The sequence below is a fragment of the Terrapene carolina genome, unplaced genomic scaffold, assembly GCF_002925995.2.
Source record: "Terrapene carolina triunguis isolate 2854851 unplaced genomic scaffold, T_m_triunguis-2.0 Scaffold21, whole genome shotgun sequence".
In the NCBI taxonomy this organism is placed as follows: domain Eukaryota; kingdom Metazoa; phylum Chordata; order Testudines; family Emydidae; genus Terrapene; species Terrapene triunguis.
The window spans coordinates 20,107,073-20,120,785 of record NW_020664372.1 but is presented as its reverse complement, the minus strand read 5'-3'; the positions used below and the strand labels follow the sequence as shown (position 1 = coordinate 20,120,785).

Below are 13,713 nucleotides of genomic sequence, written 5' to 3'. Positions count from 1 at the left end.
GTAGAGTATATGAGTCGTTAAGTGTTCCCTCCAATATGCATTACTTTGTATTTGTCAGAATTGATTTTCATCTGCCATTGTGGTGCTCATTCATTTAGTTTGGTTAGGGTCCTCTGAAGTTGTTGACAGTCTTCTCTGGTCTAGACTTACCTGAATAATTTTGTATCATCTGCAAGTTTTGCCACCTCACTACTCACCTCTTTTCCAGACGACAAATAAATATATTGAACATCAGTCTTTGTATGGAATTTCGTGGTATCCTGCTTTTGCCATGGTAAAAATTGACCATTTATTTCTACTCTTTGTTTTCTGTCTCTTAGTGCGTTCCTTCCTGAGCAATGAACATTCTTTGTCTCTAGTACCGTGCGTACTTAGTTCCTTCAATAGCCTTTTGAAAGTCCAAATAAATTGTCAACCGGTTCTCCTTTATCTACTGTGTTTTTGATGCATTTTAAGAATTCTAATAAATTTGTGAGGCATAATTTTCCTTTGCAAAAGCCACGGTGGCTAGATCCTTAATTTATCATGATTTACTAAGTACTTTATAATTCTATTTTTAATTATCATTTTGATCAAATTACCAAGGAAAGTAGTAAGACTTCATAGTCTGTAATTCCCCAGATCACCCCTTCAGTATCTTTTAAATATATATATATGTACAATATTTGCTACCTTCTAGTTCTTTAGCAGAGTGGCTGATTGTAATGAGAGACTGCACATTTTTCCTAGCAGCTCATCAACTTTACTTTTAATTTTTTTCAAAATTCTTGAGCATGTACTGTTGGCCTAACGACTTGTTGCTTTTTAATTTATGAATTTGTTCTAGCACTTCTTCTTTTGACACCTCTGTCTCTGATAGTACCTCATCTTTATTATGAGTAAAGAATAGATTCAGGGTAGGTATCTTCCCAACATACTCCCTGGTCTAGAAACAGAAAATATACCATGCTCCCACTAAAAGGATATTAGAATATCCAACCTTCAATCCATATAATGCATTTTAACATTAAATCAAAGAATACAGTCTAAAAAACCCACCTACCATCCCTACTATTGTAGTGAATTACCTATAATATGTTGTTTCAGAATTTCATGTGTTAATAGGTGTGTTGCTGCTGATTAACAGGTTTTAGATGCAGGAAGACTAAAAGAATATAATGAGCCATACATTTTGCTACAAGAAAAAGAGAGCCTGTTCTACAAGATGGTGCAACAAGTGGGCAAGGCTGAAGCTGCTGCTCTGATTGAAACAGCAAAACAGGTAGTTTTAAAAGAAGTTGTAATTAAGTTTGTCTCTATAGTCTTATTTTTCACAAGTTAGCACATTCCGTATTAGAGCAGGCCCCATCCTGTAGTTAAGGGTCTATCAGCTTTTCAATTCTAAACCCTTATATTCTATGCTTTATTACTGGGATATAAAATAATATACATCCAGAGCTCAAAATGATATATATTCTGAGTTGAAAGATTATGCTTGGGATTGTTTGCATCTGTATGTGTTTGTGCATATATTCATGTATAAATAATATAGTATGTGTCAGAGTATGTTATAGACATACATCACTCACAAAAAAATGACCCTGAAAGAACGTTAAGGTTGTGAGCTCAAGCACTCAGAAGTTAGACAATGACAAAATTAAGGTTGCCCGTGTGACCTAAATTTGGCCCCCTTGTGACACAGCTGTTAGTTATATGATCACTTACTATCTTTTCCTTGCTCAGTGCACAAGATGAATGGTGCTCATTGAATGAGTGGCTGTTCAATATTTTGCTTTCTCTTCATTGTTCATTGTATGGTTCCAGGCCTTATTTATTGCACACTATTCAAACCAGCTCTGAATAAAGAATTATTAATTTCCTTGTGAGCTTTTCTACGACGCTTAACATTACAGCATCTGAGTGCTTCACAAACATTAACTGATTTATTTCCACAACACCCCTCTGAGATGAGGGGGTAGTATTATTCCTACTTTACAGATGGGGAGCTGAGACACAGAGACATAAAGATCAAGTGTGTATTAATTTGGGGTGCCCAATTTGATAAGCCTGCAGCCTGATTTTTTTTAAAGAATTTTGCATTTTTTAGCACTTTTTGTTCTGAATACAGCTCCCACTGATTTCTGTTGCAGCTGTGAATGCGTAGCATGTCTACAAATCAAACTCCAGTTCTCTCAAATTGGGCACCTAGGAAATGAGAACACACAGTTAATGACCACCTCTGACAAGTCTGGTTTAAGTGACTTGCTCAGCATCACATAGGACAGGTGTGGGCAAACTTTTTGACCCGAGGGCCACAGCTGGGTATGGAAATTGTATGGCGGGCCATGAATACTCATGAAATTGGGGGTTGGGGTGTGGGAGGTGGTGAGGGCTCTGGCTGGGGGTGTGGGCTCTGGGCTGGGGCCAGAAATGAGAAGTTCAGGGTGCGGGAGGAGGCTCTGGGCTGGGGCAGGAGGTTGGAGTGCAGGGGGAGGAGGGTGCGGCTCCAGCTGGGGGTGCGGGCTCTGGGTGGGGCTGGGGATGAGGGGTTGGGGGTACAGGAGGGTGCTCCGGCCTGGGACTGAGGGGTTTGGAGGGTGAGGGGGATCAGGGCTGGGACAGGGTGTTGGGGCACGGGAGAGGGTCAGGGGTGCAGGCTCTGGGTGGCACTTACCTCAAGCAGCTCCTGGAAGCAGCGGTGTGTCCCTCCTCTGGCTTCTACACGGAGGTGTGGCCAGGCAGCTCTGCGCGCTGCCCTGGCCACCGGTGCCGCCCCTGCAGCTCCCATTGGCCGTGGTTCCCAGCCAATAGGAGCTGCGGAGGCAGCACTTGGGGCGAGGGCAGTGTGCGGAGCTCCCTGGCTGCCCCTATGTGAAGGAGCCAGAGGGGGGACATGCCACTGCTTCCAGGAGTCGCGCGGAGCCACAACACTCATGGAGCAGGGCAAGCCCATGACCCCGCTTCCCAGCCAGAGCGCCGGAGCTGGGAAAGCCCTGGACCCTGCTCCCCAGCGGGAGCTTGAGGGCCAGATTAAAATGTCTGAAGGGCCGGATGTGGCCCCTGGGCCGTCGTTTGCTCACGCCAGACATAGGATCTCTGTGGCAGAGGCAGGGATAGAATCCCATTTTCCAGATTGTTAGTCAACTGTCTTAACCATGAGACTCTCCTCTTTTTCTGCAATACCTGCCTCCAACTTCTGCAACAAACAGGGCAGGAGTCCTACAGACAACAGCCTCCTTCAGTACACAACCCTGCTCTATTCTCAGAACAGGCCCATCTTGTGCACTGAATGATGCAGGGGTCCTATGAACAAACAGTATTAAAGAGCGTACTATAATGCATATGACGAAGGGGGAGAATTAAGATTGCACAGGCAACTTTATTGTGATATTTCCTAATTTCTTACTGTTTGACTTTGCAATCTTAACATTAAGGTAGTTTTTTGTATGTAACTTCGTGGATTTTTAAAAAAGCAACCTGAAAAATCAAATTCCATCACATGGAATTGTATGGTCTCCTACACAGTAGTTCGACTGTTCCAGAATCATAGAAGATTAGGGTTGGAAGAGACCTCAGGTAGTCATCTAGTCCAGTGGTCCCCAAGGCAGTGCCCGCGGGCGCCATGGCGCCTGCTGGGGCATTTGTGTGCACCAGCCTACTGACAAGGGAGCGCTTCTGCTGGACAACCCGCCGCCGAAGAGTGCGGCTGCCAGACAACTAGCCGCCGAAATGCCGCCGAGAAGCGGCAATGCCAAGAAGCGTCGGCGGTATTTCGGCGGCGACGCTTCTCAATGACGCCGCTTCTCGGTGGCATTTCGGCAGCTGGTCGTCCGGCGCCCACCACACTCTTCTGGGAACATGAATATGTTATTGCAACAGAAAGGTTGGGGACCACTGGTCTAGTCCAACCCCCTGCTCAATCTGAATCTTTAGATCCACCACTCAGACCTCTGGTACTTGAGCTAAAGGAGTAGCTGATCTCAGTAGTAGGTTGTCATCTTCTGTGTGGGCCAGCCACTGGAGGTAAATGCAGCACAAATTTTGCCAGCTGGTTATACAGCTATTTGCTGAGTAGAGAGGAATATTGACTCTGGAATCCTGGTTTCTATTCCAGATTCTGAGGGGACTTTAGTGGCTTTAGTGACAGACACTTCTGCCCCGACCCCTCCAGCCTGTCCTTGTCCAGTCCCCCACCCCTTCAGCTCCACATCCCAGTATTCTCTCTTGATCTTTCTCACAGTCTCTTTGTTATGATCTCCAGGTAGCCCATCTGCCCTGGCTTCTGACCTGTGCTAGATGACTTCAGTAGAGCTGAACCTCTTTCCTCCTTTCCACTACCCCCCAAATGTGTGTCAGTAAAGAAAGGAGTTTGCAGTTTGCTTCAGTGACTCAACACAATGGTTGCTGCATTCTTATCAAGGCAACCTGGCTTGCCAAACTATGCTGCTGGCTTTCCCCATTCCCTGACAGCAAACTGAACTCCAGCTCTGGCTCCCTTGGATCTTGCTGCCTGGCTTCATAGAACACTATGAGGAGCATGCATTAGAATCCAATTTGTGGGGAAGGTTGGAGAGCACTGGGTAGGCAGCATGTCTGAGATTCAGGAAACAAAATGGCCGGTGCCTGGCTGCAGCAAAGTGGAGAATTGCATAGTAAAAATGGGCAATTCTTTGACATCTTGGAAAAATGGAGCGATGGCATTAGAGTCCACAGATTTCAATGAACAGGGCACATCATGCCCCTCAAGGTTATTGTTTCTGGCTTTCTGTAGATGCAGGAAGAGACCACTGCATAAGTTCACACTTTCAAGGTTTTCTTCACAGCAGTGATGTCTAGAACAATTTTTTTTAATTTTTACAAAAAGAAAGGGGAGATTCAATTGGAAAACAATTTAGCAGCCAGGGGTGTATTCTGCAGCGAATTCTACAGCTCCAGAGTACACAAGGCCCTATTTATAATTATGTGTACTAATTAACAGGTTTATTGAATGGTAAAAGCAAAGCAGATCTTACATTATAACTCTCCTGTGTAGCACCAATTTCAGAACTCTGGAAACAATTCTTTGTTCTTTGATCCCAGCCAGAATGTATTCCTGAGCGTGCTATGTTTCCCAGGATGTTGCATGGTGAATCATATTTTGATACATTATTAGAGAAAAGGGTTCATCATATTCTGTATGGTCATTATATAGAAAACCAAAAAAAAAAGTAAATTTGATATATCTGGAATTTATAGAAATTATGTTTAAAGGAACCAATTAAATGTATATAAACAGAATTAAAAGTTCTAAATCAGTGTTTGTCTACAAAGCTAAAACCAGCTTCATGGGAAATTAGGGCTCAATCTTGCAGAGAATGAACAGGCTAGAGCCAAGGCTCTGAAACTGTCATCTGCAGAGAGTTTGACCACATGGTGATGTCTCCTTTTGTTTCCAGTTGCAAAACTGCATTCAAAGACAGATCAAAATATGTAATACAATTGCCTAATAGTACTTGTCTATGTAATCACCTGCTGTTGACACAGGAGTGTTATGTGATTGTATACAGGAGGGGAAGAGATCCATGAACCAATCTCTCTTAGAATGTGGTTCATGCTGTGAAGCAGTTTGATAACTACTGGGCTAGAGGGTAGATACAAGCTTATAGATTCATAGATTCTAGGACTGGAAGGGACCTCGAGAGGTCATCTAGTCCAGTCCCCTGCCCGCATGGCAGGACCAAATACTGTCTAGACCATCCCTGATAGACATTTATCTAACCTACTCTTAAATATCTCTAGAGATGGAGATCCACAACCTCCCTACGCAATTTATTCCAGTGTTTAACCACCCTGACAGTTAGGAACTTTTTCCTAATGTCCAACCTAGACCTCCCTTGCTGCAGTTTAAGCCCATTGCTTCTTGTTCTATCCTTAGAGGCTAAGGTGAACAAGTTTTCTCCCTCCTCCTTATGACACCCTTTTAGATACCTGAAAACTGCTATCATGTCCCCTCTCAGTCTTCTCTTTTCCAAACTAAACAAACCCAATTCTTTCAGCCTTCCTTCATAGGTCATGTTCTCAAGACCTTTAATCATTCTTGTTGCTCTTCTCTGGACCCTTTCCAATTTCTCCACATCTTTCTTGAAATGCAGTGCCCAGAACTGGACACAATACTCCAGCTGAGGCCTAACCAGAGCAGAGTAGAGCGGAAGAATGACTTCTCGTGTCTTGCTCACAACACACCTGTTAATACATCCCAGAATCATGTTTGCTTTTTTTGCAACAGCATCACACTGTTGACTCATATTTAGCTTGTGGTCCACTATAACCCCTAGATCCCTTTCTGCCGTACTCCTTCCTAGACAGTCTCTTCCCATTTTGTATGTGTGAAACTGATTTTTTCTTCCTAAGTGGAGCACTTTGCATTTGTCTTTGTTAAACTTCATCCTGTTTAACTCAGACCATTTCTCCAATTTGTCCAGATCATTTTGAATTATGACCCTGTCCTCCAAAGCAGTTGCAATCCCTCCCAGTTTGGTATCATCCGCAAACTTAATAAGCGTACTTTCTATGCCAATATCTAAGTCGTTAATGAAGATATTGAACAGAGCCGGTCCCAAAACAGACCCCTGCGGAACCCTACTCGTTATGCCTTTCCAGCAGGATTGGGAACCATTAATAACAACTCTCTGAGTACGGTTATCCAGCCAGTTATGCACCCACCTTATAGTAGCCCCATCTAAATTGTATTTGCCTAGTTTATTGATAAGAATATCATGCGAGACCGTATCAATGCCTTACTAAAGTCTAGATATACCACATCCACAGCTTCTCCCTTATCCACAAGACTCGTTATCCTATCAAAGAAAGCTATCAGATTGGTTTGACATGATTTGTTCTTTACAAATCCATGCTGGCTGTTCCCTATCACCTTACCACCTTCCAAGTGTTTGCAGATGATTTCCTTAATTACTTGCTCCATTATCTTCCCTGGCACAGAAGTTAAACTAACTGGTCTGTAGTTTCCTGGGTTGTTTTTATTTCCCTTTTTATAGATGGGCACTATATTTGCCCTTTTCCAGTCTTCTGGAATCTCTCCCGTCTCCCATGATTTTCCAAAGATAATAGCTAGAGGCTCAGATACCTCCTCTATTAGCTCCTTGAGTATTCTAGGATGCATTTCATCAGGCCCTGGTGACTTGCAGGCATCTAACTTTTCTAAGTGATTTTTAACTTGTTCTTTTTTTATTTTATCTGCTAAACCTACCCCCTTCCCATTAGCATTCACTATGTCAGGCATTCCTTCAGACTTCTCGGTGAAGACCGAAACAAAGAAGTCATTAAGCATCTCTGCCATTTCCAAGTTTCCTGTTACTGTTTCTCCCTCTTCACTAAGAAGTGGGCCTACCCTGTCTTTGGTCTTCCTCTTGCTTCTAATGTATTGATAAAAAGTCTTCTTGTTTCCCTTTACTCCTGTGGCTAGTTTGAGCTCATTTTGTGCCTTTGGCTTTCTAATCTTGCCCCTGCATTCCTGTGTTGTTTGCCTATATTCATCCTTTGTAATCTGTCCTAGTTTCCATTTTTTATATGACTCCTTTTTATTTTTTAGATCATGCAAAATCTCGTGGTTAAGCCAAGGTGGTCTTTTGCCACATTTTCTATCTTTCCTAACCAGCGGAATAGCTTGCTTTTGGGTCCTTAATAGTGTCCCTTTGAAAAACTGCCAACTCTCCTCAGTTGTTTTTCCCCTTAGTCTTGATTCCCATGGGACCTTACCTATCAGCTCTCTGAGCTTACCAAAATCTGCCTTCCTGAAATCCATTGTCTCTATTTTGCTGTTCTCCCTTCTACCCTTCCTTAGAATTGCAAACTCTATGATTTCATGATCACTTTCACCCAAGCTGCCTTCTACTTTCAAATTCTCAACGAGTTCCTCCCTATTTGTTAAAATCAAGTCTAGAACAGCTTCCCCCCTAGTAGCTTTTTCAACCTTCTGAAATAAAAAGTTGTCTGCAATGCAGTCCAAGAATTTGTTGGATAGTCTGTGCCCCGCTGTGTTATTTTCCCAACATATATCCGGATAGTTGAAGTCCCCCATCACCACCAAATCTTGGGCTTTGGATGATTTTGTTAGTTGTTTAAAAAAAGCCTCATCCACCTCGTTAGGTGGCCTGTAGTAGACTCCTAGCATGACATCACCCTTGTTTTTTACCCCTTTTAGCCTAACTCAGAGACTCTCAACACTTCCGTCTCCTATGTCCATCTCTACCTCAGTCCACGTGTGTACATTTTTAATATATAAGGCAACTCCTCCTCCCTTTTCCCCCTGTCTATCCTTCCTGAGCAAGCTGTATCCATCCACACCAACATTCCAATCATGTGTATTATCCCACCAAGTTTCAGTGATGCCAACAATGTCATAGTTGTATTTATTTATTAGCACTTCCAGTTCTTCCTGCTTATTACCCATACTTCTCGCATTTGTATATAGGCATCTAAGATACTGGTTTGATCTTTCCTCCCAGTTTTGTCCTGACCCTCCTTTCTCTCTGCCAATATAGCCCACACTCCCTCTCGTTTCCGACCCATCTCCCAGGTCTCCATGTTCCCCACTTACCTGTGGGCTTTGCTCACCTGTCCCCGTCGAACCTAGTTTAAAGCCCTCCTCACTAGGTTAGCCAGTCTGTGTCCAAATAGGGTCTTTCCCTCCTCGAAAGGTGAACGCCATCTCTGCCTAGCAGTCCTTCCTCGAATAGCATCCCGTGGTCTAGGAAGCCAAAGCCCTCCTGGCGACACCATCTTCGCAGCCAGGCATTCACCTCCATGATGCATCTGTCTCTGCCCGGGCCGGCCCCTACCTTTGACAGGAAGAATCGAAGAGAATACCACCTGTGCTCCAAACTCCTTCACCCATACTCCCAGAGCCCTATAGTCACTCTTGATCCGCTCAGTGTCACACCGTGCAGTATCATTTGTGCCCACATGGATGAGTAGCATGGGGTAGTAGTCAGAGGGCTGGATAATCCTCGACAATGCCTCCGTAACGTCTCGGATACGGGCTCCCGGCAGGCAGCATACCTCCCGGGATGAAATGTCAGGGCGACAGATGGGCGCCTCCGTCCCCCTCAGCAGAGAGTCTCCGACCACCACTACCCTACGTTTCCTATTCGCAGTGGTGGCAGCAGACCTCCCAGCCTTAGGGGTACGAGGCTTCTCCTCCTTTACTGTAGGGGGTGATTCCTTCTTTCCTGTATCAAGAAGAGCATAACGGTTACCTATTACCACGGCGGGAGGGTTCGGAGCAGGGGTGGAGCACTGCCTGCTGCCAGAAGTAACCAGCTGCCAGTGTCCACCCTGAGCCATCTCCTCCTCCACCAGTGGTGTATCAGCAGTCCTGTGTACTGGGACAGCTACCTCAGCTGTCTCCACATGGACACTGTCCAGGAATTGCTCATGGATTCGGATGCTCCACAACCTAGTCACCTCCTCCTGTAGCTCTCCCACCTGCTGCCTGAGAGTTTCCACCAGCAGGCACCTTTCACATTGGATGATCCCCCCAGCCTGGATATCAGTAAGTGGAAATTGCAAGTTACAGTCTCTGCAAAACCACACCAGGATCTGGGTAGAAGCATCCATGCTCAGGCGCTCTGTCTGGCTACAGGCGCAGGTGGAGGAGACAGAAGCAGTGCTGGCACAGGTGTTGCGGGTCTTCCTAACCATCGTAAGCCTCCCTCTGTCAAACTCCCTCTCAAACTCCCCTGTCTGCAGCCCCCTGTCCGCTGAAAGGGTTGTTTAAGCAAGAAGTTTTGAATGTAGTTGGTTTATAGGTTTTAAGGGGAATAAAGGGAAAACAGATAGAACCGGCAAGGGACCCTCGCCCCCTTCCCGCTCCCCTTCTAAACTCCCTTGCGAAACTCCCTGTTAGCAGCCCCTGTTCGCAAAAGCTCCCTGGTCACTTGTGCGCTGCTTTATAAAGCCCTGGCCTGTATGAATGCCCTGCCCACTGATTAAGGCTCAGCCACTTACCAGAGGCTTCTAGCTTTCAAACCTTCCTTTGAAGCTCACAGCTTCCAACTGCCAGCCACAGCACACGGTCCTTCAAACAACCAAACAACCAAACACAAGCTCAGCACACAGCAAGTAACCCTCAAACACAAACAAACACACACTACAGACAGTCACTAAGTATCTGCTAAGGAAGCAGAGCATGGTACTTGTTAGCTCCGCATCCAAAATATGGGAATAAAGAGAATCTCAGCAACTGCTCAAAACTACAGATTATGGCACAGTTGTGAAAGTAGCAGGAACCTTAACTTGGGGATTCCTTTATTAGTGTCCCCTGTGCTTCTTGCACACTAACACAGGATGTGTTAGAAGAGCTGATCCTAATGGCTCCTCTTTCTGTTGTGATATGTTTGTTGTTGTGTTCTCATAAGTTCCTACTGTGGTTCCTAAGGCTTTCTTATACCCCAAACCAGCTGCACCTTAAATAATGGTAAGAATTGGATTGTAATCTTTTTCAAATCATATACTTATCTGACAATGGTTTGCCTTACCAAAGTGGCTTTGTTGCTGATAGGCATTTCTGAGTTTTGCATTGACCTTGCTTGAATCCTGCAGCAGAGCATACACTGGCAACAAGTTGCTGCAGGTTACAATAAGTTTTATGGAGCAGTAGGGTAGCTGTGCATCTAATTTAAATGCATGGAATGCACACTTTAGCATCAGGGCCAAGATTTTCATAAGTCACCAGTGATGGAGTGTCTTTAATTTTGACTGTCCATCTTGAGACAATTTAAAGGGGCCTAATTTTCCGAAAGTGCCCCCCTTAGGTGTTTCAGGTTAGATATCCAAGGATGCAGGCACTCAAGTTTAGTAGTTGCTTTTGAAAATCTTGGGTCAGCTTCTAACACCTCCCTCCTCCAATTCTGCCCATTTCAGCCACTTAGCATTCCTTATTATTTTTCTGCAAATGTAAAAGGCAGCAACCCTGGCTTAGTATGATGCAGCTCAAAGTCCACCCTGCTGAGCATGCTCAGTCTGAATGCTGTGTGACACTGCTCAGCCACCTCCACGCCTCTCTGCAAGATTGAGCCCTAAGTGAACATTGTTGTTATCTATGTTCAATTTAAAAGGAGCTGTTAGGAGATCATCATAAGAAAAAAGAAATAATTGTCAGACGGAATAACGTGTTCATTGAGTTTAGTTTAGTTTACCCCACTGCTGCACACTCAACAATGATTTGTTCAGATAAATAAAATTTACCATTTGGACTCCAATCCTGATGTCAAGGGACGCTTTGCTGCTGACTTCAGTGGCACCAGGAGTGGGCAATTACTGTATTAACAGCCTTTGGATATATTGATAAAAGTAAGATTTTTGCTTACAAATATATATTTAAATATCAGCTATTGTGCATGCACAGTCATTACTTTTTAGAAGTTTGAATGCCATTATGGTCCTGTTAACGTTAGTGGAAGACCTGCCTTATGTGAGGCCCTATGCACCTTCCACACTTGAAGTGTGGGCATTCCGCATCTTGCAATATCAGGCCCAGGGGAAGGATTCCCATACACTTACAGTGAGATGGTTGAAAAGCTACTGTCACTTCATTGTATCCCCCGGTAATGTGCTGAGGTTTTCTATTACCTTTCCTTAAGAAAATTCACTGTCAAAAACTACAGTAAAAGTATGTTAAATTATGTCTTAAATCAGCAAAAAGATGGAAATGCACTACTAAGGCTCTAACCTCCAATATGTAGATGCAGCCAGGCACTAGAGTAATTTTCCTCTAGTGCACCCCATTACGGCTGGTTACTGGAGAATGCTTGACTTCCAGTCCTTTTGTTGATTCAAATCATAACCTTAATATTCTTTGAAAATTGTACAAATACACTGCATTAGTGTGTGTGTCCACAAAGGGAGACATTCATACATATAGGAGGGTTCGTATAATATAGCTATTTCTTTTTTATATCATATGTCCTATACATTTATTCATATATGAAAAGAACATAATTATCAGGCAAAGCTAACTTTGTTGACAGTGCCCCCAAAATATAAATAGGAGAAATGTTTCACAAGCCATATTCAGGACAGTTTGAATATGAGACCTAACTTGTGACACATGTCAGCCTCAGAAAGATAGCGTATTTTCTGTTTTTTAAAGACTCAAACAAAACTTTTCACATTCTTCTTTGAAAAAATTACATTTGAAGTCCTTTTTCACCCAAACACATTTTCAGATAAGAGCACACAAGTCTTGACATTATTTCATTTTGTTATGCGCATCTGTCAAGGAACAGAGATATGATACAGCTACTAAAAACTGATGATTGTGGAACAGTGAAACTTGACAGCATTTCATTTCCTTTATGTTCTGATTATACATTTATCAAGAAACCTGTATCTCTTCTAGTTCAGCTAGAAATTGGTAGAATTCAAGAACTCAAAGGCTTGGCAAAGAACTGTCCTATTATTTGGTATCATCTTACATTTTAGAGAAGTTGCTTGGTTGAGTCATTGTTAAGGCTTTTGCTTCTCCTTTCATTATTGTGGTACACTATCCAGAGATCACATTTCTATAGGCCCTATAACTGCTCTGCAGCACAAATTAAACGCTGGGATATTTCATACATATACTGTGAAGTTTCAATGGTTGTCAATCATAGTTTGTAAAATATAAGGATTACAACCTGATATTAACATCCAAATCCATTGTGTTCATTTTATGTGTGAAAATGAGAAACCCTTGTGCAGACTCTAGATTTCCCAGCCTCTTTGTCACCCTGTTTTTAATTTATCTCCATGTTTTGAGCCAGTAAAATAATTTTACTTATCTGTTTAATGCAAAGTGATAAAATATATCTATTGATCTGAATTATCAGAACTTGAGTGGATCTACAGGTCATGTGAGGATTCAGTTACACTTTATGCTGATCAGAGAGCAAGGTCAGAGAGTAATTTTACTAATTCCTCAGTGAGTAAGGAGCTATTTCTTGAATTTTCTTAAACTAAAGTTCCTGTTCAGTTTCCTTAAGGAAATTAATTTCTGTGCTTACATTGCATTAATCTGGAGAACTATGTCTTTTGAAACTAAAAAATGTTTAACAATGATGGGTAAAATTAATCAGTGTATGGATGTTTTCTTTTTCTAGGTCTACTTCAGTAAAAATTACCCAGAAGTTATTCAGAATGGTCAAGTTGTCACAGATTCTTCAATAGATGCTGCCTCAGGATTAATCTTTTGTGAAACTGCACTGTGATCCAGCGTAGACATGATTGCTTTCTATAGAATGCAAACTGGAAACCATTTAAACTGGATGACTGACAGTGTTTAGAGTGGAGCTTTTTGCACTAGACAACAATCATATTTAATATTAAGAAAAATATTTCATCTAGCTCTTTCTTTAATTTTAGTGCAATACATTTATCATTTCCATCTAAATAAATTTCCATTGCTAAAGGAATTAGGCAGACCTGGTTTTTTTTTGTTTTTTTGGTTTTTTTTTGAAAGTTACATTGTAGAGACTTTCATATTTAAATCACAGATGCAGGGCATCTAACAATTCTGGGGTGCAGTTTTAGAGGTTATTAGAAAACCTGGAGTTTCTCTATTTTCCCATTTGGAAAGCATGTAAAATCAATTTGTTTAGTGTCACTTTAAAATTTGTCTTACAGCAGTTTTGATAATATAACACACCATTTTCTAATGCAGTACTTATTATATACTCCATCTTTTTAAAGCAGTTTTAC

At 42.7% G+C, this 13,713-nt stretch overlaps 1 protein-coding gene across 1 annotated transcript in view; it reads left to right on the top strand.

Annotated features, from left to right (window-relative positions):
• ABCC4 (ATP binding cassette subfamily C member 4) overlaps positions 1-13,435 on the top strand; it is a 192,892-nt gene extending 179,457 nt beyond the window's left edge. The window contains exons 31-32 of the mRNA XM_026656707.2: positions 1,127-1,261; positions 13,116-13,435. Of these exons, the coding sequence (XP_026512492.1) occupies positions 1,127-1,261; positions 13,116-13,223 (243 nt within the window). The 3' untranslated portion in view covers positions 13,224-13,435. The remainder of the gene's footprint in view (positions 1-1,126; positions 1,262-13,115) is intronic.
• The last annotated feature ends 278 nt before the right edge of the window (positions 13,436-13,713 follow it).